Source organism: Elgaria multicarinata, chromosome 1 (assembly GCF_023053635.1).
Source record: "Elgaria multicarinata webbii isolate HBS135686 ecotype San Diego chromosome 1, rElgMul1.1.pri, whole genome shotgun sequence".
Classification (NCBI taxonomy): Eukaryota; Metazoa; Chordata; class Lepidosauria; order Squamata; family Anguidae; genus Elgaria; species Elgaria multicarinata.
In genome coordinates, this window is record NC_086171.1 from 179,312,555 (window position 1) to 179,336,922 (window position 24,368).

Genomic DNA, 24,368 nt, shown 5'->3' on the forward strand with positions numbered 1-24,368 from the left:
CTTCGTGTGTAGTTGTTTTTATGCTTATTTGTAAATGTTTGTGCTGTTTTATGCTCTTATATTTTATAGTTTTCATTGTTTTGTGAGCTGCCCATTTCTATACTGCCTTTTGGGCAGTATAGACATGAAATAAATAAATAACATTAATTATTTTTAGTGAATTATTAATGTTGGTTTTTACATTTCCCTAATTACTGTTTTAGTTCCTTTTATAGTACCTATAAAAGTAATGTTTACTCATGTGTGATTTGGGAAGGCAAAGATTCTGTACTCAAGCCAGTGGTTCTAGGACCTTTGGGTACTGGCACGGCTCTAAGTTAATGCAAGTTTTCCTGGATACAAAACCCAGTATCATGGCTGAAACTTCACTATTGTGCCTTTCTGATATAGCTCTTCATATTTCCCCACAGCTGACAGGGTGAAGGCAAAGCGTCTATGGTGTCACTAGCCTCCAACAGGAAGCATTTCTTCCTAGGGTGCCAGTTGTCATGAGGTGTTTTCTGAGACGTTCACTTGCAGTAGCCATTTCTTTACTTATGTTCCTGCTCATCATAAATCTGACTCCTTGGACCCAAGAGGATTCTGAGACGGTAAGCTTAGCATAACACGCTTGTTCTGGGTGTAAAAAGGAAAAGCAGAAAGTTGTCATGCCCATGTCTTTGATCTCTCGTCCCATTAGACGTCCCAAACACTCTTGCAATGGCTTCCCCAAAATCACTGCAAGAAAAAGTTGTTTCCAGGGAGCTACTTTAATGTAAGGATTTAGGCGCCACCTTTTTGGATCCAGGATCTTTTCCTTTAGGCTCAGACATTCCACCCATGGGAGGCAGCACAGACAGACTAAAACATTTTGGTGATTGAGAAAGAAAAGCCAAATGGAACTTCAGTGGTGGTCAATATCAATACTGTCTGTTCGCCCATCTGTTACCTCCATAGCTCCAACCTAGACACCTGAAACGTAGCATGCATACTATGGGAACCCTAGAATTATGCACCTCAGGGTTACCTTTTTTAAAAAATGCATTAATTCAAGAAGGATGCAGACAAGCTGGAGCGTGTTCAGAGGAGGGCAACCAGGATGATCAGAGGTCTAGAAACAAAGCCCTATGAAGAGAGACTGAAAGAACTGGGCATGTTTAGCCTGGAGAAGATAAGATTGAGGGGAGACATGATAGCACTCTTCAAATACTTAAAAGGTTGTCACACAGAGGAGGGCCAGGATCTCTTCTCGATCCTCCCAGAGTGCAGGACACGGAATAACGGGCTCAAGTTAAAGGAAGCCAGATTCCAGCTGGACATCAGGAAAAACTTCCTGACTGTTAGAGCAGTGCAACGGTGGAATCAGCTACCTAGGGAGGTTGTGGGCTCTCCCACACTAGAGGCATTCAAGAGGCAGCTGGACAATCATCTGTCAGGGATGCTTTAGGGTGGATTCCTGCATTGAGCAGGGGGTTGGACTCGATGGCCTTGTAGGCCCCTTCCAACTCTGCTATTCTATGATTCTATGAAATTAATCTAAATGTGTCTGTGTGTCTAAATCTGCCACTAGGGGTACTCTTCCCAAACCACCACATAGCTTTGCAGTCAATATAGTTTGAAACCAGGGGAGATTAGTAGGCTGAGGGACAGAGTTATAGGCCTGCTCCTTCCAACCTGCTGTGAGACAGCCCCCACTTCCTCAGGGAAATAGGGTGGACAGACGCCTTCAACATTTTCAGTCAGAAGAGGCAGATGTTCCAAACCAGCACAAAGTGTCTAAGTCTGCCACTAGGGGCATTCTTCCCAAACCAGCACATAGCTTTCCAGTCAATATAGTCTGAAGCCAGGGGAGATTAGTAGGCTGAGGGACAGAGTTATAGGCCTGCCACTTCCCCTGATGTGGGACAGCCTGCCCCCATCAAGGCTGTAGAGTAGAGAAACCTCTTTGTGAAGGGGCTATAAGGGTGCACAGCAGAGGCTGTTCCTGGGGTGCCAGCAGGTATGGCTTTACTCAGACAGCTGCAAAAGATTGTGTGCAGCTTTTGCTGTGTCAACATAAGGGCTATTCCCACCTGTGGAAAGCCAAGTCTGTTCATTAGTATAATAATAAATGATACAATTGACAACTTCCTGTCTTTTAATTGTAGTCCAAAATCTGCTGCCTAAGATAGGAACAACATAGTATAGAGACCTATTTCTTTCTTAAGGAACCAGTCTAACATCCTAGTAAGGACAGATAGATCAGTCTCTTTCGGGTCCAGGTCAGTTTCTGATGTGTTCATTCATGATTCTGTTCCATCCTGTTTCTACATCAATCTGCTTTTTTTTTTTTTTTTTTTGGTAAAGCTTATGAAAATTCGTATTATTTTGGTACACATTTTAGCATAAAATATTGGGTTTGGTACAATTCTTGAGCTGAGATATGTGACACAAAATCTGGAGAAGTGTGAAAGTTGAAGGATAACTGTGTTAAGATCTGCACGTTAATCCAAGAAATGTGAATCGGGTTGGTTTGCTTAAAAATGCCAACAGAATAAAATCCTCCAGCATCACTGCCTCCCACTCCTCAGTCGTAGGAGAATCAAGCAGAGTGAGACCAGCAAAGACATCAAGCCAGCATACCTCTGGGCTCCTGCTTGCCCATTACAATCCTAACAAGTGGGGCCTGCAACCCCCTGAGAGGAGTGCCTTTGTTCATGTAGCGGGGACAGGAACCTTACAATGTCATTCAGGCCTCTTGGGATGTGGGGACATTTATTATTTATTTATTTGTTTATCATATTTATGCCCCACTCCTCAGCCAAAAAAGGCTCTCGGAGCGGCTTACACTTAGCAAAAAAGACAGTCCCTGCCCTCAGGCTTACAGTCTAATAAAGACATGACACACAAGGAAAAGGAGTCCAGGGGGGAAGAGGTAAAGAGAGAGAGAGAGAGAGAGAGAGAGAGAGAGATTGATTAAGTGGACTGGGAACAGGGCTGATGGGATTGTCCTGCTCCCGAAGGAGGAGAGTCCAACAGGAGCAGGCCGTGATGTTTATTCCGCCTGCTCCTGTCCCCTTGGTCCGTCTTCTTCCCCACAGGGCCAAGATGACAGTTTGCCCTGTGGGGGTGGGGGAAGAGCCCAACAGGAGCAGGCCATGATGTTTCTTCCGCCTGCTCCTGTCCCCAAAATGGATACCTTCCCCCCCTTGAGACCTTTCTCTGCTGTGCTATATAGCTCTAGAGGGCTCCTTTTTGGAGATGGCTGCCAACAATAAAATGGCTGGCATTTTATTGCTAATAGCAGTGGGGAGGGAAGTTGGCTGCGGAGACTAAGAAAGAAAAACAATTCCTTTCCCATTTGCTGCTCTCAAAAGAAGTTCCCCAACTCCAGGATTCTTTCCAAGTTGCTAGCGAGTTGAGCAGGTCATTCCCTTTGCCCTCTATTTTCCACCTCTCTTCATTAATGCTCTAACATTCTGTGTGTCAAGTACCCTTAACCATAGACTGAAGTGATAGACTCACATAACCTGTCCCACTTGTGATTCCTTTCCTGTGGCCTAATTTCATTTGCCCTCCCACTGCCTCCAGCCTAATTCCAAAAGGACTCATCAGTCAAATCTCTGGCTAGAGTGATCAGTCCATCCCCTGGCAGACCACTGGGCAGGGAGAAAGGGGGAAGGAGAAGAGGGTGACAGAGAGAGAGAGAGAGAAGGGGTAGCCTCATTCACTACCCTGACACTTTACCCATAAACAAAAGGTAAGACAGAACAAACAAACGTACTCCACCACTACTTTTGACCCTTTCTCCCCATCCCCACCCTCAAACAAAAGTGGGAGCTGTGTGTAGCTATGCCCGAGTTGTGTGTGCACACACACATCTGTGGACAATAGCCAGAAGCAAGACAAGAGTGCCTGTTTTTGATATTCCGTGTGAATTCCCTCTCCAGATTCCATACTGCTCCATACTTTTCTTATCTCTATGCCTTTAATGTTCCATTGTGGTCCTGGAAGCTCAGAGTGCTGTTCTGGTTGTTGGGATTTTGTTTTTGTTTTTAATTTCTTTTAAGTTGCACCTTCTGCATTTTTCAGGAGTCCCCTAAGTATGTAGAAATAACTACTTTGTTTTTGGGTGGCCTTGTTTTATTTCCAGATGGATGTATTTGAGTACACAAGTTATCTATCAACAGGTGTGATGGTGAGGAGAGCAGGAGATGACAAGAAACTACCATGCACAGAGCCTTATTATTTAGAGATGAAGAGCCGACAGTGTGGGGCTGCTGAAGTCCTCTGGAATATATGTGCTATGGAATATAGTCAGGGACCATATGTTCAAAAATTAGGTCCCGTGTGCAACTTTGTGAAGAAAGCATGGCACCTTTTTTTTCTTGTTTCTATATATGTGGAGATACCGAAATGCCTTGGTGCCACTTTCAGAATGGCGTTGTTTCAAAATGGTGGCCATTTGTATCCCGTATCATGTATTTACTCATAACTTTGTTAAATATCAACTTATTTAAAAAAATTTTTTACAGATTACAGGGTTTTTAAGTTCTTTATTTTGTTATCTAACCATTTTCCATGTACACCTAACCATTCTTTTGTAAAATTTTAAAAAATGAAAATATTAGTGAATTTTTGGCCCTTTGTATCTTTGTTTGATTTCATCCAATTTCAGTTATTTTTTTGTTAGTTAAAGGGGGGTTTTTTATGAAAAAAATAATGGTCATATTAATCCAAAAAGTAATAATAACTTATTAGTAATCAATAAATACAATAGGAACAGTATGCAATCTTAACATTTATCCACATATAATTAAAATAAAAACATCATGGTTAAACAACGGGTACATCTTCATCTATTTCACTATCTTCACTTTCATAAGTGTCAAAAACTGGTTCACAAGTATCGACATTATTTTCACACAACTCTTCATCACCAAAACAATTGCACATTTCTGTACATGGAAGTGAATTACAATTACACAACATTTCTGCACAATGGAAGTTGCACACGGGATGACCCGTGGTCCCTGACTAATAGGGGAAGGTGGTGGTTCCAGTTTCGGTGAGAAAGAGATTCCATTCTTGGTTTTAGTTACAACCAGCCAAAAAAAGGCTAAATGAACTATCCAAGGTGCTGAATCCCATCCCCAAAATGGGTCCAGCACCTTAGATAGTTCCTTTAGACTTCTGGCTGGTTGTAACTAAAACCCAAAATGGAATCTCCACCCTACCAAAACTGAAGCCACTAATCTCCCCTGCTGACCATTTATAACTATTTCTGTCTTGTTTCTTTACAGAAGGCGATACGGCGATGGGCTCAGAGTGTGGGGCTGAACCAGCTTCACGCTGACTGGAACCGACAAAACATTCAACAGCTAGGCAATGCCACCAACTTCTTGAATGTATCTTATCGCTATCTTGCTGGCGCCCCCCCACTCCAGAAAAGTGAGTACCGCAGACCTCCATCAGGCAGATCAAATAAAACCTTGACAAAGTAGGCTGTTAGACGCCCCAAAGAGTTTGCAATTCAGGTTGCTGTAATGGAATGCATAGAACAGTCTGTGTAGCCACACAGACATCTGGGAGCCAATTTTGGGATGCCCAAGCATCTGCCTTGCTCTGCCTTGGCAGAGCAGCATGAGTCACTGCTAGGCTCTCATCATTTCCTGAACACAGGTCTCTGCATGGAGCCATGCTTTTACCATTAATCCTAGTAGTTATCTCTGTGTGTGACATAACAGAAACACTCAAGGCCCCTTCCTTCTACAGCTGCAGGCATATCATTAGGCAGAGATGATGTGCAAATCAGCAAAACCTGAGCATGCTGAAATTCCCCGAACTCCATCTCAAAGATTGTTCTGACTCAAGTCTGTATCAGATTTTTCTTCCCACGTGAAAATCCATGCATATTTTCATGCACATTTTTTAAATGTACGGATTCTTCTCCCTTTGATTAAAGCGTGTTTGTGAGCTTTTTTTTTTTTAAAAAAAATACATGTTCTTTCATGTGCATGTTTTTTCAAGTGTAGGCATGCTGTAGAACACATTTTTTGGGTCTGTGAATTACATTACAAGCTCAGAAATGTACAGATTTCAACTGCAGATTGTATCTGAGTCTGTGTTCGGACCGTAAGGGGCAAACCGGATAAATTATGATCAAAAACAAACTGAAACTAATTTCTCATATATCTCTACCAGTGGGACACCTCTGCCCATTGCTGGCCTCACACTGCCACCCAGTGGAGGGAATGGAGCTGGAGCCATACAGCATTTGACCCCCATAACTTCCCTCCTCTATTGTATTTCCCAGTAGAGCTACTGCTGTTACTTTCTATCCATCTTACTTCCTGTATTTCCAAGGTAGTGGAAGTGCCTGGAGCAGTGGTGTAATGGTCAATTTTGAAGGGCAAGCACTCATCATAACAGTTCCCATTCCCCACCCACCCCGCACCCACCCCCCGCACCTAGAGATGTAACATTTCCAGAAATTTGAAGCCACGGGAAAAAAAACATTTTTTTCTGGGGGGTTTCGGGGGGAAATGAAATTTTTTGGGAAAATTGAAATAATGTAACATTAGCACTTTTTACAGATTGAAAGTCACTTTGTTACTTTAGGAATATAAAATGTAATTATGTCCAAGTTGGTTTGGCATAAAATTATTACATTTGGTATATTAAAAGTACAGTCAATTGAAACAATTATTACAAACTGAATTTACTTTTCTTTTTTTAAAAAATTACTTTTTTGGTAACAACTGGAGCTACAAGCTCCTGAACTGTTAGGAACACCTGAACTGTAAGGAACCTCTTTGGTTTCCCTGTTTATGAGGAGCAGGCAAAAACAGTTTAAAAAAACAACATCAGAAGAAACATCAACATTAGTAACAAAGAAAATTATTTATGTCTCCGCTAGTCCTCCACAGTGTCAAGCAGACATAAAGCACCCATTCCCATAAAAAGAACTAAGAAAAAGGAGGGGAACCAAGATTCAATGAATATGCATGAAATTTAATCAGACTCATTTTCTGAGCTATAGCTATCACTATCAGTTTCAGTCTCTGCTTCAATTGCAGTGCTGCCCCCTAGAGGCAGAAATGCATCTTGCTCTTGCATTTGAGAGTTGTAGTCTCAATTTGCAACCTAGGAGTTGCTTTTCCTCAGTGCAGAGAAATTGTAATAATCTAATACTGTACATAGTTTTTCGAAATTATTTGGAGAAGTAAATATCTGAACACCTTGTCTTAAACATTTTATTCATCATGCTAAAATAAAACATCCCATAATCAACTTTTTCTTCATTTTTTCAATTTTTTGAAAAAAACACCAAAAAACGCTTCGGGGAAAAATGGGAAAAATGGTTTTCCCCCCCAGTTTTCCCCCAATCCTGTCACAGCAAATTCCTTCAGTTGGTTATATACTGTGTGAAGAAGTACTCTAATTTGTTTGCCCCATTACTTTCCTTTAGTGACCCTGAGTCCTTGTGAAGCTGCAAGGAACTGCATTTGGCATTGATGAGAGAAACAATAAGACTATTGTAGTCAGTGCTAGTATTTCTTGCATTTATGAGGTGCACCCCTTTGCTCTTTATTGCAGAGTTTCTGACAGTGGGGCTGTGCTCTGTCAAGCGGAAGCGGGAGAACTATCTCCTGGAAACCCTGAGGTCCGTCTTTGAACAATCAACATCAGAAGAGCTGAAGGAGATGGTGGTGGTGGTACACTTAGCTGATACGGACCAGGAGTGGAACGCTCAAGTGGTGGAGAAAGTTGCCAAGCAATTTGCTCCTCAGCTCCTGATGGGCCGCCTACTAGTTATCCATGCCCCTTCTGAGTACTACCCTCCCCTGGAAGGCCTAAAAAGGAACTTCAATGATGCTGAAGACCGTGTGCAATTCAGGTCTAAACAGAATGTGGATTATGCCTACCTCATGAATTTTGCAGCCAACCTTTCCACCTACTACCTCATGATCGAGGACGACATTCACTGTTCCAAGTCTTTCTTCACCGCCATCCAAAAGAGGGTGGCAGCCCTGGGGGGATCCTACTGGGTCACCCTGGAGTTCTCCAAGCTTGGCTTTATCGGCAAGCTCTACCACTCCAGCGATCTGCCCCAACTTGCTCGGTTCCTCATGCTCTTTTACCAAGAGATGCCGTGTGACTGGCTTTTTGTGCACTTTCGCCTCCTCCTTACCCAGAAGGACGTGATTCGTTTCAAGCCATCCCTCTTCCAGCACATTGGCCATTACTCTTCCTTCCAGGGCACTGCAAACAAGCTGAAAGATGAAGACTTTGAAGAGGACCTCTCTACCCTCCCTGACAATCCCCCTGCAGATATGGTTACAGATATTGTGACATTTGAGAACTATCTACCCTATAAGGCTTACAGCAGCATGGAGGACTACTTTTGGGGGAAGACCCCATCTGCCGGCAATTCGTTTACTCTTGTGTTTAAGCAGGCTGCCCGCCTCTTCCGCATCCAGATCCATACAGGCTCTAAGCAGCGCCCAGAGGACTATCTCCGGGCCGGGATTGTGGAGTTGGGCACCGGAAGGAACATGCGCGGCCTGCACTGCACCAGCTACACCACCATTGGGCTCTTTAAGAATGGAAACTTCGACAGACAGAGTCTGGAGAACAGCACAGCCTCTGCTCCCGAGTGTGTGCGCATCACAGTGACTAAGAATCAGAGTGAATGGCTGGTCATAAACAGCATAAGCATCTGGACAAAATCTGGGCACTGAAGGAACTCCATGCTGGACAATCAGGTTCTCAACAGTGTAAGAATGCTGCCATTGGTGGTCATTCCCTATTTGCGCAGCAATCCAATAGGCAGAGGGAAAAGTGGATTCTGCATTCTCCATCATGATGAGTGCCTATAAAATGTACAACTTCAGATGTTTTTTTTTATCTACATATCATCCCAGAGCATCAGATGTTCCCAATAGTGTTCTCCAGTGTTTTCAGCTGCACGTCAGGGGAGGCTCCCTGATTGAGTTCTCTCTGTCTCCAGACTGGGCTACTTGGCGCCCATCTTCCTTCCACCATTCTCATTGACTGTACAGTTTTTGTAAGCAGGGCTGGAGAAACAATGGTAAGAGTGGATGCTGAAACAGAGTAGAAAGCCTAGCTTGTAAACCCAGGATTTCCCTTATTTATTTGAATTGATTTGTAATATGCCTTTCTACCAAAACCAGGACTCAAGGGAGATTACAGGCACAATTAAAAATGGTTAAGGACAGCAGAGAGGGAGCAAACTAAGCCTCCCTTGGGTGGGGGAGGGGAGTTCCACAGCCTGGAAGTGCCTACAAAAAGTCTCTCTCTGGCCACCACCAAACACATACTGAAGGTAGCAGTCTCAAAAGAAAGGCCTCTCTAAAAGGTCTTAAGAACATGGAGGACTTGTATGGGAGAAGGCTGTCTTTCAGGTAGCCTGGTCCCAAACCATATAGGGCTTTATAGATCATAACCAGCACTTTGTATTCTCACCAGAAACATGCTGGTAACCAGTGAAGCTGCTGTAACAGAGTCATGTGCTCCCTGTATCTGGCCCTGGTCAACAGTCTGGCCATGGTATTCTGGACCACTGAAGTTCCTGAAAAGTTTCCAAAGGCAGCATGTTACAGTAAACCAGACAGGATGTAGCCAAGGCATGCAAGACCCTGGCAGATCAGACATCTGTAGGTACGCTATCCTCATCCATGCAAACATACTCCTAGCCACCGCTGAGACTTGGGCATCTAAGTTCAAGGACAAATTCAAGAGTACACCCAAACTGTGAGCCTGTGTCTTCTCCTGTCCAGAACAGATTGAATCCCTATTCTCTGATCTGCCTTTTCACTGATCAAAAGCACGTCGATCTTGTTTAGATTATGCTTCAATTTGTTTGCCTTCATCCAATTTACTAATTTACTAATATCAGGTACCAATTTAGAACAAGAACAGCTTCCTTGCATTTAGATGGAAAGGGAATATAAGAGTTGGGTGTCATCAGCATAGTGGTGGCACCAAACCTCAAAACATCAGACAAACTCTCTCAGTAGTCTCATGTATATGTTAAATAGCATGGAGGATAAGATGAAACCATGAGGAACGCCCCAGGCCAATAGCCATGGCATCAAGCAGGAAATTCCCAGCATCACCTTCTGAGATCACCCCTTCAAGAAGAATTGGAATAGCAGTGCCTCCGAGTCTCACCTCAGACGCCTCAAAAGGAGACAATAGTAACAAAAGCCACCAAAAGGTCCAGTAGTATTTACAGGGACACATTTCCCCTGTCCAGTTCCTGGTATAGATTATCCACCAAGGTGATCACAGCAGTCTCTGTCCTATTACCAGGCCTGAAGCCAAATCAAAATGGATCTAGATAATGTGTCTCATCCAGAAATCCCTAGAACCGAGAATCCACCACACATTCCAGCACCTTGCCTAAGAATGAAATGTTGGGGACCAACCAGAAATTATCTAATTCAGTGGGGCTCAGGGAGGGACTTCCTTTTTTAAAACAAAGGTCTTGCCTCCTTTAAGCAAGACAGAATCACAGCTTGCTGTAAAGAGGCATTTACCACTACCCTTACTTGCTCAGCCAGTCCACCGCACTAGCTGCTTTTATAAACCAGGAAGGGCAAAGTAGCACAGAAGTAGTAGGCCTTACCACTCCAAGGAACCTGTCCACATTCTCAGGCTGTACAAATCAAGAAGTATCCATTGTAATTGAACAAGCAGGAGCCAAATTTGCATCCATGGTTACTGTGGAGCAAAGGGATGGAGGAAGGACATCATCAGTTCCCCAGCTCTAGCGCTACCAACCATATCACCTGTCACCTATACCTCGCTCTATAAGTGACAGTATAACAGGAGATGGCATTGAGTGACATCTAATCCTTCACCAAATTTACATGAAACACATTTTTACAAAAGCTCCGTCTTTAAAGACTTCTCTTTTTAAAACTAAAGCCATGGGACCATCTTCTTGCACTTTAGTGTTGTACTGAATGATTTAGAAGTTTTCTTTTTTGGTATTTATTTTTAACTCCCCCCAAAATGTGATCGACACAGGCACATTTTTTTCTTTGCCTGGAATTATAATTTGCATAATATATATGTAGATAAAGCTTGCACAGTTGAATGTAATCAGAACAACTTTTGGTATTAGTAGCTGCCAGATTATCTAAAGTACTTCCAGATTTGCAGCCTTCCACATTCTGGTGCCTTTCAGATGGGCTGGACTACAACTACTACCATCCCCAGCAGGCATGGCCTTAGGGCTGAAAATCATCACCTGGAACAGCAGCTTATTCTCTGGGCCAAATTAAAAGCAAGGCAGGTGCATCAGCATCCTTGGCGCTGAGGACGTCCATTTCCTATTACTGCAGCATATTCTAACAGCAACCTCAGCCAGGCCTGGCTCACAGCCACGTGGAGCTCTTCCAATCTCCACTTTATTCAGTTTCTTCAGGAGAGAAACTAAGCAAATGAAGTTTCTCCTGCACTTCTGATGGTTCCAGAAAGGGGCTAAAGAGTTCTCAAGAAGAGGGTTTATATTCACAGCCTCATAAATCAGTGGCATCTTACAAGTGACTTAAATGACTGGTCAGGACCTGGACCTCCATTTAGATGTTTGTTCTGAATATTAATGTTGGTATACCTCTTGCCTATATTGCAGCTGTGTTGCCTGTACTCAAAGCCATATTGAAATGGAAAGATGCTTATGGTCAGCTCATCAAGTTTCTAGATTGTTGGTTTCGATTTCAGCCAGATGTGTTATCACCTTATGATTTGGTTCACACATAATGACAAACCATCAGTTTTTAAACCTATGCGTTGTTCTTACACATGAACAGGACCATTGTCACACTTGTCTCATCCAAGATTTCCCATTCTTTAATTAGATAGGCTTTATTTTTTAGTGGGGCAACTAGATCTCACTTTTAAATTTTATCACATTGTCTGATCCTGAATAATGCATTTAACTACTGTTCAGAGTTCAAACTTCAACCAAAACTCACGATTGGTTCTAATCACTATTGGAACTAGACGTTGTCATGCCCTAAATCTCAGAGTCCCTTCCATAAATGGGTATGCATCTTGCATACCTACTCAGCTGTTGCAGTAATTTCCTTTGCTAGGGAGATGGCATGTTAAAGGCCTTGAATTACTGGTAGAGGTTTCCTTTTTAGAAATTAACAAGTAGGACCTGCAAGAAAATATTGCAGTGTTGAGTGCTTCTGATCAGCATGCCAGCCAGAAAGCCATGCCCTTTCCACAATATGCCACTCAGTTTCCTACCCCGACTGTCATTTCCCATTGCTCCTTCCCCTACAGTCAGCATACAGTAACCACTGAGTATGCTCAATGACCTGTTTTGGGTCTCCCCTTCCCTTTAAGGTTTCTTAATGAAGAGTTTTTGTTCATCTGCAAACCTTTGGATTTCCCCAAGCCTAATGAAAGCTCCCTCTTTGTGTGCCTTTTGGCTACCCAAAGATCCATGCTTGGAGAATGGGTTTGTTCAGTGTAAGGGTTGAATCTTAGTTCCATGCTGGCATTGGGACAACATCCTCCACTTCACCTGTGGGCAGCAGGCTGAGTGGCACACACAGCTCCGTCCTCCACAACACCTCCCTCCCTTTCCCACCATCGCTGTCATCCAAACCTGGTACCTGAATTAGCAAAGAGATAGTGGATCTGCTGCGTGATATGATCAATGCAGTTCTGCTTGTTTCCGTCTTTGCTCTACTTCTATTTATTTGTAAATGAACCAAATATTACAAAAGTGCAAAAAGCCTCTAGCGTTCTCTCTTCCAAAGGAAAACAAAACCTGAGTACCACTGCCCCTGGGATCTGAGTAGCACTGCATAAGGCAACTATTGCTGTAGACACAAGATGCCTTTCTGTGTTTGTAATTTAGAACAGTCTCAGTCTCTCCCTCTGAAGAAATAAAAGCATTTTCAAACATGCATTAACAATCCTCTGTATTTCTGTAATGTTCAAGTAATATATCCTGATCTGGCTGTTCCTTCAAAGTTAACTTGAAGCTCTGTAAAAATGGAGGTACTAAGTTTCTCAATAGCCAGGTAAAAGTATTTGCCTAGCTCTCCCTTATGCAGACCCCTTTGTGTTTCCACTTATTGGCAGAACAATAAGTTAAACAGGCCATTAATTGACATAACTAAGTCTCTTGCCAAGGGACCTCAGCAGAAGCCAGTTAATGGGGTTGTTCAGATGATCAACAGGAGAAACAACGCAGCCTCAGTTGTTTTCCCCACCTTTGCATGTGCTGGTCATATGACCAGGATTGCCCTAATTACTTGTGCCACGTAGCAGGTTGCTGTGTTGTCCGAATGTGGTGCAGGACTTCTCACCCACCTTACAATCCCAACTGCAAGCCATGTGTTGTAGAGTGGGGAAAAGTCACTACTCCTGCACTGCATACCAGGTTCAGTCGACACGGCAACCTGTGACACAGTGCGGGTGATCAGGGTAATTCCAGTTGCGTGTCTGGCATGTGTGGGGTGGGGACAGGAAACAACCAATGCTGCATAGTTCCCCCACACACTGATTGTCCGAACCCAGTCAATGTACATGCCAAGGTTTACAATTTACTATTTCTCCCTGCCTTCTGTGATACCTAAGACTAACAGATTTATTATAGTATAAGCTTCCGGAGACTGGAGACTACTTGCATGAAGTCCTCTATTGGCAGATGCTTACATATATGTGTGACTTAGCAGTTGTATGGAAAAGGTAATTTCAACAGGTATCATTTGTATGCATGCAGCAACTGGTAAAATTCCCTCTTCATCACAAAAGTTAAAGCTGCAGGAGCTATACTAGAGTGACCAGATACAAAAGAGGGCAGGGCTCTGTAGCTTCTCTTTTCTATATGACTGTTAAAGATACAGGAGCCTTGTTCTCCTTTCCAAATGGTCACCCTAAATCCAGGCTAGTCAGTTGGACATAGCTAGTCAATGAACATATTTTAGTCTACAGCAGCTTTCTTAAGAGTAGGCACTTCCTGGTAGAAATCGTGTGGGGTGGAGAGTGCTATGATGAAAGAAAAGTATTTTCTACAAATCACAATTGAGAGGTATCAATTTGCTTTCCTAAGCGGTCAGCCCCACTTTTTGATGGCTTCCTTCTGGGCCACTGATATGATGAATGTACAGAATATGAGATGTCCCACTATGAAATCTCCTATCCTCAAACATACCAATTCCACCAGCATTTAACAAAATAGCTTAAATAAGTGGATGCTATTTATTTATTTCCTGACCCAATTCAAGATGCTGGTTATTATATACAAAGTCCTCAACTGTGTGGGATTAAGATAATTGAAGGACTGCTTCTTCACACATGACCCTGCTTGTCAATTTTATTTATTTATTACATTTCTATACCGCCCAATAGCCGCTCTTCAGAGGTGGTGGTCAAATGGTGTTCCCCAATACAGATGTGCGATCATTGGAGGACTTGCTGGCAGTACAACCTGCAGACTATCTCACAGCAACCAGGAAGTGGGCATTCGCCATGGTGGTGCCAATTTATGGAATGATCTCGCCCTAATATTTGGACGGCACCAGTTGTATCAAGTTTTAGGGAGCAATCTTATGGAGATTGTTGGCACCTCCTAAGTTGGAAGCTGCCAAGTCTCCAATGCAATGTGGCCATCTTCACCTCTGTGCTGTGGCCAACCTAAATTTTCACTAGGCTGGCATTTTGCTCATCTAGCCATGTCACTTCCAAGCAGGACAGGAGCCACGGGTGTGGATAGGAAGCTGCGTAAGGCAGCTTGTCTAGTCTCCTCCCCTCCCCATGCCTGGACCACCCCCTTTCCCCCATCTTCGCACTCCTTTTCCAAGCGCTGAGATGTAGTTGAGGCAGAGAGCACCACATCAGCTACGAGAGGGAGGGAATGGGCTCAGTGAGCCAAATGGCCACTGACGCTGTGGCTTTTTCGGTAGGAAAGCCTAAGCTCCCTCCTGCAATGAAGACTTAATGTTCCCTTCAGGGTGTTTTTGCAGTCAAAATCTACCCACCTTCATATAAGAGCCAGTTTTCACCTCCTTTGGCGGGTGCACCCAGAAGAGGGCCTCTGAAGATGCCCAAGGGTCTCTACTTCCCTTGCTCGGCTTCGTCCATTTTCTTCTGCTGCCCCTTATGCCTGGAACGCTCTTCCATAACATTTGAGAACTACAAGTTCAACCACAGCTTTTAAAGCTCAGCTAAAAACTTTTCTTTTTCCTAAAGCTTTTAAAACTTGATTTTGTTCTGACTTTATACTGTTAGTTTTACCCTACCCAGTGCCTGTTTGCATTCTCTTCCCCTCCTTATTGTCTTATGATTTTATTAGAATGTAAGCCTATGCGGCAGGGTCTTGCTATTTACTGTTTTACTCTGTACAGCACCATGTACATTGATGGTGCTATATAAATAAATAATAATAATAATAAAGATGACCTAAGGGTCTGAGGAGGTACATACAGGTGATGCGCCTGCTGCCGTCTTCAGGCAAGAGCTGCCTCAATAAATTCACTCATGCGCTACCCACCTTTACGCACATTACTCATAAAGCTGGTGGACTTTTCGACAGGTATGTAGATCCTTGTATCACGTATTTGAGAATGGAGTAATGAGACACAGGTTGCCACTAGAGGGACGTAATTTAATTTTAGCTTTGCAAAGAGACCCGGCAAGTATTGTACTGTTGGTTTTTTTGGACAAGTGCTTGTGCAAATAGAGTCTTCATTTCTTTTTGTTTCAAGTTTCTAATGAGTCCTCCCACTGACACAGCTTATGGAGTCGTTCACCTTGTAGGTACAGGTAGCTCTTCATTCACATATTTAGGTTGAAGACAAATAGTACATTTATACCTTGTGCACATTCTAATGTAAAATATTGGACAGTAATTAAACATTGTATAATGCCAAGTGTCTGGATTACCAAGTGTAATTCAGCTTGCTGAACGTTACACATTTACAAGCATGCTTCTCTGCAAAGTAGGAGTTTCAATTAAGTAAATGTGGATGTATTGTTAATTTGTATTCAGGCATGGAAAGTCTACTTAAAACAGCTAAAGCTTGAAAATATACAGGCTCTGCAAACTTGTCAAGTTTATGAGCAGTAGACTTTACATGTGAAAATTACGCCATCAGATTGTCAGCATCCCCCTCATACACTATTATGTAAATTACATACAAGACCTAATTGTAAGGGCTCAAAGTGCTCAGGCATTAAAACTGCGCAGCCTTCTAGCCTAGGACAACCCTAGAAAAAGCCAATGTGAATCCTTAAATACTTTACAAAGCAAAGAAAGGTGGCCTGTATAGCTTTTTGGACTCCCTCAGTAGTTTTCGCCAACAAAATACCACTTCCAAGTGTTAACATTCAAACATTGTAATGATTTTCCTTAACACGTCAGTCTCATATCTAAATGTGGTATTGAAGTCTGTTAGGAGACAGAAGGAAAACAAGCAGACACATTCCATTTGCCCTGTTACTTCCACACTCTCCTCTGACGTATTGGGCAGGCAGCTCTGGTGCTGCATGGCTGTTCTGACCCTTAAACTTCATGGCACCATTGTGGTCAAGACTATAATGTAAAGGCCTCAGATTCATGTCTTTCTGTAACAATACATTGCTTGGTCCTCTTAAGACAAGGCTCAACTAAGGAGTTTTTCAGGCATTTCATATCCATTTTACAATAATGGAATCCCAGTATTCATAATCTTTTAAATATTGTGAAAAATACGGAAACATCTAGATGTACACGTTCAATGCAAAGTCTTCAAGTGATGCTGCATCTTGCTTGCCCTTTTAAGGGCGACAATTTGTACAACATGAAACAGGAGAATACAAGACATCACTGATACTGCCTATAGTCTCCAAATGGAGAGGGTTGTAACTGCGAGGGGTCTTCTGAAAACTGAGGACCTGCAATAATAATAATAAAAAACATTGTATTCAATACACTCCAGCATGTCACAATGGTTGTTTTCAGATTAAGCATTTCAGTCATTTACAGCTTATTATAATCAAACTATTTTGTACCTATTAGCAGATCAACCACAATCTTTGAACACAAACTGGGATTAATTTATTTCATCTCCAGTAGCAGACAGTGCAGTACAGCAGGAGAAAGTAGGTGAAAGTGCAGAGATTAGCTCCTCGGTACTGTGACATTATGTTGGAAGCTGAATGGAAGGAGGCAAGGCCAGATCAGCGAGTCATGCAGAGACACAGCAGGTAGCTTCCTCTGAGGGTAGGTAGAATGTGCTCCCAGAAGCCTTCCACTGTTTTCTCCCAGTATACTAATAGCTCTCTTACAGTAAACTAATGTGCTCTCACACATATTTTGGGTATTCCTGCCACGTAAGATTAAAATGAGAGTTGGCAGCTCTCTGGAATCATCATCATGTGGCTTGTTTGATGTTTACCATGTTTTAAGTAAGACTATTAAAATTCCTCAACAAATTTGGGACAACCACTTCTCTGAATTATTCTATCTTGGTTTCCCTAACAAACCCTTTTGCTTAAATCTCTTTATGGTTTAGAATGATCTTCGCTCATATAAAGAAGAGTCACTCACATAAAGATGTATCAATTACATGAATAACGCCTCAAGGAAGCATTATTAATGTCTTCTATTATACCAGGAATTAAGATAGATATCTTACCATTTGGAAATTGTGTAGATGCAAACCTTGTTAATAGGATACCTGCTCCTTCAATTAAAGCTAGAAGAATTCCTCCCATAGCTGCAGACCCAACCATGGCAATTGGCCCATCTGAAAGAGGCAAAATAGGAGAAAGGTGGCTTTAAAAAAAACATTTCATAATGGTGTGCCAGAATATATACTATTCTACCAACTATAAATGTTGGAAATGTCAAACACACTGTCAATTTTACACATTTTAGGTGGGAAAGTATATGTGATAAGAAATATTGAAGAAATAATGTGGATTGTTTAAAGAATAGGCAGTCTATTATTCTCTTCGTAAATGTCTTCCTAGTGCTAAAGTAATATTGTTGGATTTCCTGCTAAAGGTGCAATAATATAGTATTCACTATATGTTCTAACTTTTTAAAAAACTCTTTACACTGTAAAAAAAGAACAGTCAGAAACATATGCTAACACAGATTAAAGACAGAGGATTGTCCTACTTTTTAATAATTTGGCAGACATGAAAGTATTTTTCATTTAGGATAAAATGCTTTTTAATAAGAATTCATTCTGAACTAAAGTCCTTACTTCTTGCAGCTAATATGGCACCAGTTAAGGCACCACTGGTGATGGAGTTCCAAGGATCTTCTTTTCCTCTTGCTTTCACCATACTACAGTCAATCATAGAGAAGAGACCACCCCAGACAGCAAAGCTACCTATTTGAAGGGAAAACCTATTTAGAGTTCAGAACTGGTGACAAAAGTAATAACAGCAGTTTCCTTATTCAAGTTTTTGGTTATTAATGCAATGATCCTAGTACAGGTAGAAGATATGGAAATGTAACTTCTAACTCACCGAAGAAGCAAAGCCCATGGTTGTGAAGAAACTTGTCAATAATTGTTCAAAACTTTAACAACTAAAGGCACAATCCTATGCATGTTTAGACAGAAGTCCTACAACTCCCAATAACCCTCCAGTCAGCCATGATGGCTTGGGCATGCTGGGAGTTGTAGGGCTGTTTACTTGGTAAACATGTATAGGATTATGCCCCAACAGATGCATTTATAAGCCAAAATTCCAAGATAAAACTTGAGATAACAATTACATCTCTCACTATCTATATGCTCCTTTTCTATTGAGACACGATTCACTGTACCCTCTAGCCGAATCTGCCTTGGAATACAGCTGCCACTCACCAGCAGCTCCTCACTGATAGTCTAAAAGGGCGAAGGCACACACTAGAGTGTGGTTTATTTAATCAATCTGTATTGTGTTTAAGTCCTCAAAGCAGCTCACAATATTAGTAAAATGCAATTCATACCTTACAAGCCATACAGTTAGAACAAGAATAGACAGCCTTCTTTCCTCCTGTGGGTCACATTCCCTTAGGTGTAGAAAGGCTCTCTCTCTCTCTTAAGATCATCACCAGCCCAGAGGTTCTCACCTTTTCTCCCTTAAAAATCTCTCACACGTACACACATCCATCCATTCATTCAGACACACGCTCATTTTGAATGCAAGCACCCAGCCAGACCTATGCTTTCAAGGCACTCTTGTTCCTGCTTGGGCGCTGAGGGGCCTGTCCCTTCCCCAACCCAGAAGGCTCAGGTGGAGCTTGCCAGAGGTGCTGTGGGCCACATGAAACGCAGTCCATGGACTCCCCACTCCTGACTTAAAACACACAAAAAACAGTCCAGCTGAAGCAGGCACTTGTTTTCTTTGCCTGCCTGCCTGCTTCCATCTGTTCATTCCCAAGGGGCAGTTGGATGGAGGCAGGGGCAGTCCAGCTGGAGCAGCATCGGATATTATCTTTGCCTGCCTCTCTCTCTCTCTCTCTCTCCTGGAATCTTTCTCACAGTGCAGTTGACCTTTCAAAACCAGTGGTATAATGGTAAATGTTGAAGTAGAAGAGCTTGTCATGACAGACCAAATAACCGCACACCCAATGAGGGTCCGAAAATGCAGGCAGCTGTGTTGAGCCATACCAACAAACCAGTCAGACACTTTTCATCTGCACCAAAAGCAGGTGTTCTGGAAAGCTGGTGGTTCTTAACTGCCCATTCAACCCAAGCCACCCCAAAATACTTTGCATTATAACTGACAACAGTATATTGTTGCCTGAAAAATTCATTCCCCCCCCCACCTATTGTGTCTACTGCAGCTAAACTCAGAGGGAACAGGGAATGATGTCAGCATCTCTGTTAATAAAAAAGTGCAGGGGTTACATCCTTGTGAGGCTTGGCTCCACTACACCACTATTCAAAAAAAACTTTAAAGAAAAATGCAGTCCTGCAGCAGTTATTCCAATCAAGACTACAGTCCTGCACACATTCCTAAAGTATGTGCAGGCTCATAGTATACCATGGAAGTCAAGCACAACTACCTGTGCAAGTTTGTATCTTCCATATACTAATTTGTTGACATTAATGACCCTGTTCAGATGACACGCTAAGCCATGGTGGTTAAGCATTTGGAGCTAAACATTATGGCTTAGCATGTTGTTTGAACCATGACTTATGTGCCATGATTTATTTATTTATTTATTTATTACATTTTTATACCGCCCAATAGCCGAAGCTCTCTGGGCGGTTCACAAAAATTAAAACCATAATAAAATAACCAACAGTCTAAAAACACAAATACAAAATACAGTATAAAAAGCACAACCAGGATAAAACCACACAGCAGATATTGATATAAGATTAAAATACAGAATTAGAATAGTAAAATTTAAATTTAAGTTAAAATTAAGTGTTAAAATACTTATGAATAAAAAGGTCTTCAGCTGGCGACAAAAGGAGTACAGTGTAGGCGCCAGGCGGACCTCTCTGGGGAGCTCATTCCACAGCCAGGGTGCCACAGCAGAGAAAGCCCTCCTCCTAGTAGCCACCTGCCTCACTTCCTTTGACAGGGGCTCATGAAGAAGGGTCCCTGTGGATGATCTTAAGGTCCGGGCAGGTACATATGGGAGGAGGCATTCCTTCAAATAACCTGGCCCCAAATCGTTTAGGGCTTTGAATGTTAATACCAGCACTTTGAATCGGGCCCGGACCTGGACTGGCCGCCAATGAAGTTGTAAAAGGACTGGCGTAATGTGAACCATTCCTAACCATGGTGGTTACATAACCACAGTTTAAACACACTCACTAACCATTTGCTGCAAAAGGGTTAGCAGCCTAACCATGGCTTCGCACATTGTCTGAACAGGCCCAATGTAAGCTTAATGTTGTACAAGTCTGATCTGTACTCTTCCGGACTGCAGAAGAGTATATTTCATAAAATTCCTCAACAAAACTGGAGTGAAAATTAAAATAAGTCCCAAAACAGGCTCACAGAGCTGAAAATTGGTACTGAATGAGGCAACTTGTGTTCGGAATAAGGGAGTTATGATACAATTGTGGCTGAACACATAAAAAGCTGCAAATGACATGCTGCCCATGAGGAGCTAATTCTACAAATCTGTACACTTGCGCTCTAGTACTCCCAACATTTAGTTCATTTAACAAGTTATGCGCTGAAGGCAAGCTGAGACTGTGACTCATGAGAATTGCTATCAATTTTCCTTTTAAAATAGAGTAGGAAAAGACAATAGCACAATTACCTCCCAATTGTGGCGCTCTGGTTTTAATAGCTGTCAAACTACCCCGCAAGCGATAATTTACACCCTACAAGAGATAAAAGTACACAATTGGAACAATAGTTACTTTAATCTATTCACATATTGTATTTAGTTTGCATTTAGCCTAAATCTACAAACCTGAAACAAAGGCACTGGTTTTTAAACACTCCCCCCTCCCCCAAAATCCATGGAATCAAGATGATTTAAAATGCAAACACACTGATTTAACTCATCTGTAGATGCAACATGCTAATTCATCAAACATTTATATACTTCTGGGTGACAGAAGTAGCTGTGGGCTGAATCTGGCTTGCCAAGGCTTCCTCCCAGCCCCCCAAGTTCAACTCATAGAATCATAGAATAGTAGAGTTGGAAGTTGCCTACAAGACCATTGAGTCCAACCCCCTGCTCACCCAGAAGTTGCTCATTGTAGGGGGAAAGCCTTCAAGGTTCAATTACAGCCAGTAGTTTTAAATGGGCTGTTCCCAAACCATAGGACTCATTGGAATTAATAGTTGTACTAAAAAAATTCTGCAATGGGAAGGCTACTGCAATGTTAAACTTTTTATACATCCCACGCTTCATTTGTTTTGACAGAAATTTGCTTTCAGCTGTTTTGTCACTTTGTCTGTGTAAAACCATACACATCAAACAGGTTTAAAAAGAACAATAACCCCACATGTTTGTTATATCTCCTGAGCTGAATTTAAGAGGTATTTAGCATCCAATATTTTATCTCCAAGAAGGGCTTCCCTTCTTGGAGATCTGCCATAGTGTGTAGCAGCACAGTCTCTCCCTTAAAATAACTGTATGAAGTTTCCTTCACCCCATTGCCTTTAATCACTAAAAAAATACCCAATATAATCAAAAATCCACAAGAAATAATTTTAACTCACTACTGGAGAATTTCTGAATCCTTTGACGGCTTGAAAGATGCCTCCACCAATGGCTCCCATTGTGAAGGCACCACCACAGTCATCCACTATTCTCCACGGGCTAAATGAAAGAATACACATTAATATGCTCAGTCTTGCAAACATAACATCACTGTAATCAAATAGTTTACTTTCCAGTTCACAATAGGATTCTCTTCTTTGTTATGGGCTGGATCCAAAGGGAGACTTAAATATGCCCAAGGATCTGCTTTGCAACTATTTGGAATTTTTACTTTAATAGCACCCAACCAACCTGCTTGCTACACTTGATTAATAGTGTGTTCTTATACATGTTTACTGATATGTTCCACAAGTTCAATGGGACTTATACATAGGTAAGTGTTTACAGGACTACACCCTAACCCCGTAAAAGGAACTCATGGAATTGACTGATCTTATATTAAAGCCACTTCCCTGTCCATCCAAGGAAGCCAGAAAATATAAGCCCTTCCAGACCCCATCATCCCTGATCTACTGGGCACATTAGCCAGAGTCCAACAACTTCTGGAGAGCCACAGGCTCCCCACCCCTGGGTTATGTAAAACACAGGGCTGCTGCAGCTAAAAACGGCAGCCTTTGTGTTCTCTCCTTCAGTAATGTGCAATAACACATACCCTACATCCTAATGCGAACAGCAGCCATTAGCAAATACTGTCCGTGCAGGAAAACATATACTGTGATGACAGGAGAGGAGCAGCATGCCCACGGGTTTCATAAAGTGTATTTCTACCCTCAGATCCAACTTACAAAATCTGCTCCATCAGTTGTTCACTCCCACTGGTGAAACAACACAACTGGATGCAAGCCAAGGAGAGTACTGTTCCCACTCTTGTGCAACATACATCTTGTGTGTATACTCCATCAATGTTATAAAACAAGAGTGCATACTCAGGATCTCTTAAGGCAAGACCAAAATGATTTTAAGTCCTTCCATGCATGCACATTTGCTTAAGAATCCATGTCATGCCTTGCTGGGTCAGAGACCAGAGCATTCTCTGCAAGAATCCTAGGAAGCAGGAGGCATTACCCTATTTCTTTGATTCAAAGACGTACTTTTTTCCCCATATAAAGGTCTCTAAAAATGGGGTGCGTCTTAGAATCGCGGGTGTGTCTTAGGGTTTTTTTTCTGTTGGTTGTACTGAAATTAGTGTGCGTCTTACAATCGATGATGTCTTACAATCGAAGAAATACGATAGTTACGATGATACACCAGAAAGTAGCCAGGGGTCCACTCTGATCATGATCTACCTGCTGTCCTATCTAGTTAGAGGCAAGTCAAAGGTGCCAATATCAAAACTGATCAGTGTTACAGAGAGATTTCCCCCCATCCCCCATTAAGTTCTACATCAGCGCTCAACCTAGCGCTCTCCAGATGTGTTGGATTACAACTCCCATCACCTCATTGGCCATGCTGTCCGAGGATGATGTGACCATTGTCCGGCACATCTTAAAGGCACCAGGTTGGGGAAGGTTGCTCTGTTCTAGAAAGCCGCTTTTCCTTTGGCGAGGCGATCCAAAGGCCTGTCCGTTCTAGCCGGCTACAGGGCGCCTAAGCCCATTATTCTGTCTCGCTGAGAGCCCCTGGGGATCGCTCCTTCAGCCACCCGCGAGGGAACCGCGCGCCCTGGGCTGCCGGAGGCAGCAGCAAGGCGCCCTTCTCCGTCTTCAGCAGGAAGACACCCCGAGCCCTCGCGATCTGTAAGGACCGGATGACCCACGCGACCGGCCGCTCCCCTCCCTTCCCTCCAAGGTCATGGGCCCCACGCTTCGGCAGGAGGAGGGAAAACCACGCGGCTCCCGCCAACTGCTCCCGTTGAGAAGAGCCCGAGCGCGCCGGGCCTGCGCCCTGCCCTGCTCTGCTCTTCCTCCCTTCGGGGAAAGGAGTGAGACTCAGGCGCGGATCCTCACCAGGGCTCGCGCGCGTACTCCTCCATCTTGGCTCCCGCACGGACGACGGGCTCAGTCAGCCGGCTACCGGCATGTGAGTCACGTGGCCCCGGCGAGACTCCGAGCGCAGCCATTGGCTGCCCAAGCCGAAGGGGCGGGCGCTCGAGTAACAAAGAGAGCAAAAAGGGTAGACGGGCACATGCCATGAACTTCAAGCTAAAAACAGAAAAAAGTGAAGCCGCCGTTGGCCAGGAGCGGAGCGAGAGTAGCGTCGCTTTAGTATTTGGCACGTCAGTTTCCACACGAAT

At 42.9% G+C, this 24,368-nt stretch overlaps 2 protein-coding genes across 2 annotated transcripts; one reads left to right on the forward strand and one right to left on the reverse strand.

The window, feature by feature from the left end:
* Positions 1-421: 421 nt before the first annotated feature.
* Positions 422-8,722, forward strand: LOC134394375 (alpha-1,6-mannosyl-glycoprotein 4-beta-N-acetylglucosaminyltransferase-like). The gene is made up of 3 exons (XM_063119775.1): positions 422-590; positions 5,262-5,409; positions 7,558-8,722. The coding sequence occupies exons 1-3, from the start codon at positions 489-491 to the stop codon at positions 8,700-8,702; spliced, it is 1,395 nt and encodes a 464-aa protein (XP_062975845.1). The 5' UTR covers positions 422-488; the 3' UTR covers positions 8,703-8,722.
* A 6,857-nt stretch (positions 8,723-15,579) lies between these two features.
* Positions 15,580-24,113, reverse strand: TIMM17A (translocase of inner mitochondrial membrane 17A). The gene is made up of 6 exons (XM_063119788.1): positions 24,082-24,113; positions 22,135-22,234; positions 21,221-21,284; positions 18,207-18,335; positions 17,631-17,741; positions 15,580-16,887 (listed from the first exon to the last, which is right to left on the reverse strand). The coding sequence occupies exons 1-6, from the start codon at positions 24,105-24,107 to the stop codon at positions 16,817-16,819; spliced, it is 501 nt and encodes a 166-aa protein (XP_062975858.1). The 5' UTR covers positions 24,108-24,113; the 3' UTR covers positions 15,580-16,816.
* Between the last annotated feature and the right edge of the window lie 255 nt (positions 24,114-24,368).

What these genes read in the sequence shown, in the direction of transcription:
- TIMM17A (XM_063119788.1), bottom strand. Translation starts at nt 24,107, where the DNA reads ATGGAGGAGTACGCGCGCGAGCCCTG. An exon ending in GAGTACGCGCGCGAGCCCTG is followed by an intron (nt 22,235 to 24,081) that starts GTGAGGATCCGC and finishes TCTTTCATTTAG; the next exon opens with CCCGTGGAGAATAGTGGATG. An exon ending in TGCCATATTAGCTGCAAGAA is followed by an intron (nt 17,742 to 18,206) that starts GTAAGGACTTTA and finishes TGCCTCTTTCAG; the next exon opens with ATGGGCCAATTGCCATGGTT.
- LOC134394375 (XM_063119775.1), top strand. Translation starts at nt 489, where the DNA reads ATGAGGTGTTTTCTGAGACGTTCACTTGCAGTAGCCATTTCTTTACTT. An exon ending in CCCAAGAGGATTCTGAGACG is followed by an intron (nt 591 to 5,261) that starts GTAAGCTTAGCA and finishes GTTTCTTTACAG; the next exon opens with AAGGCGATACGGCGATGGGC. An exon ending in CGCCCCCCCACTCCAGAAAA is followed by an intron (nt 5,410 to 7,557) that starts GTGAGTACCGCA and finishes TCTTTATTGCAG; the next exon opens with AGTTTCTGACAGTGGGGCTG.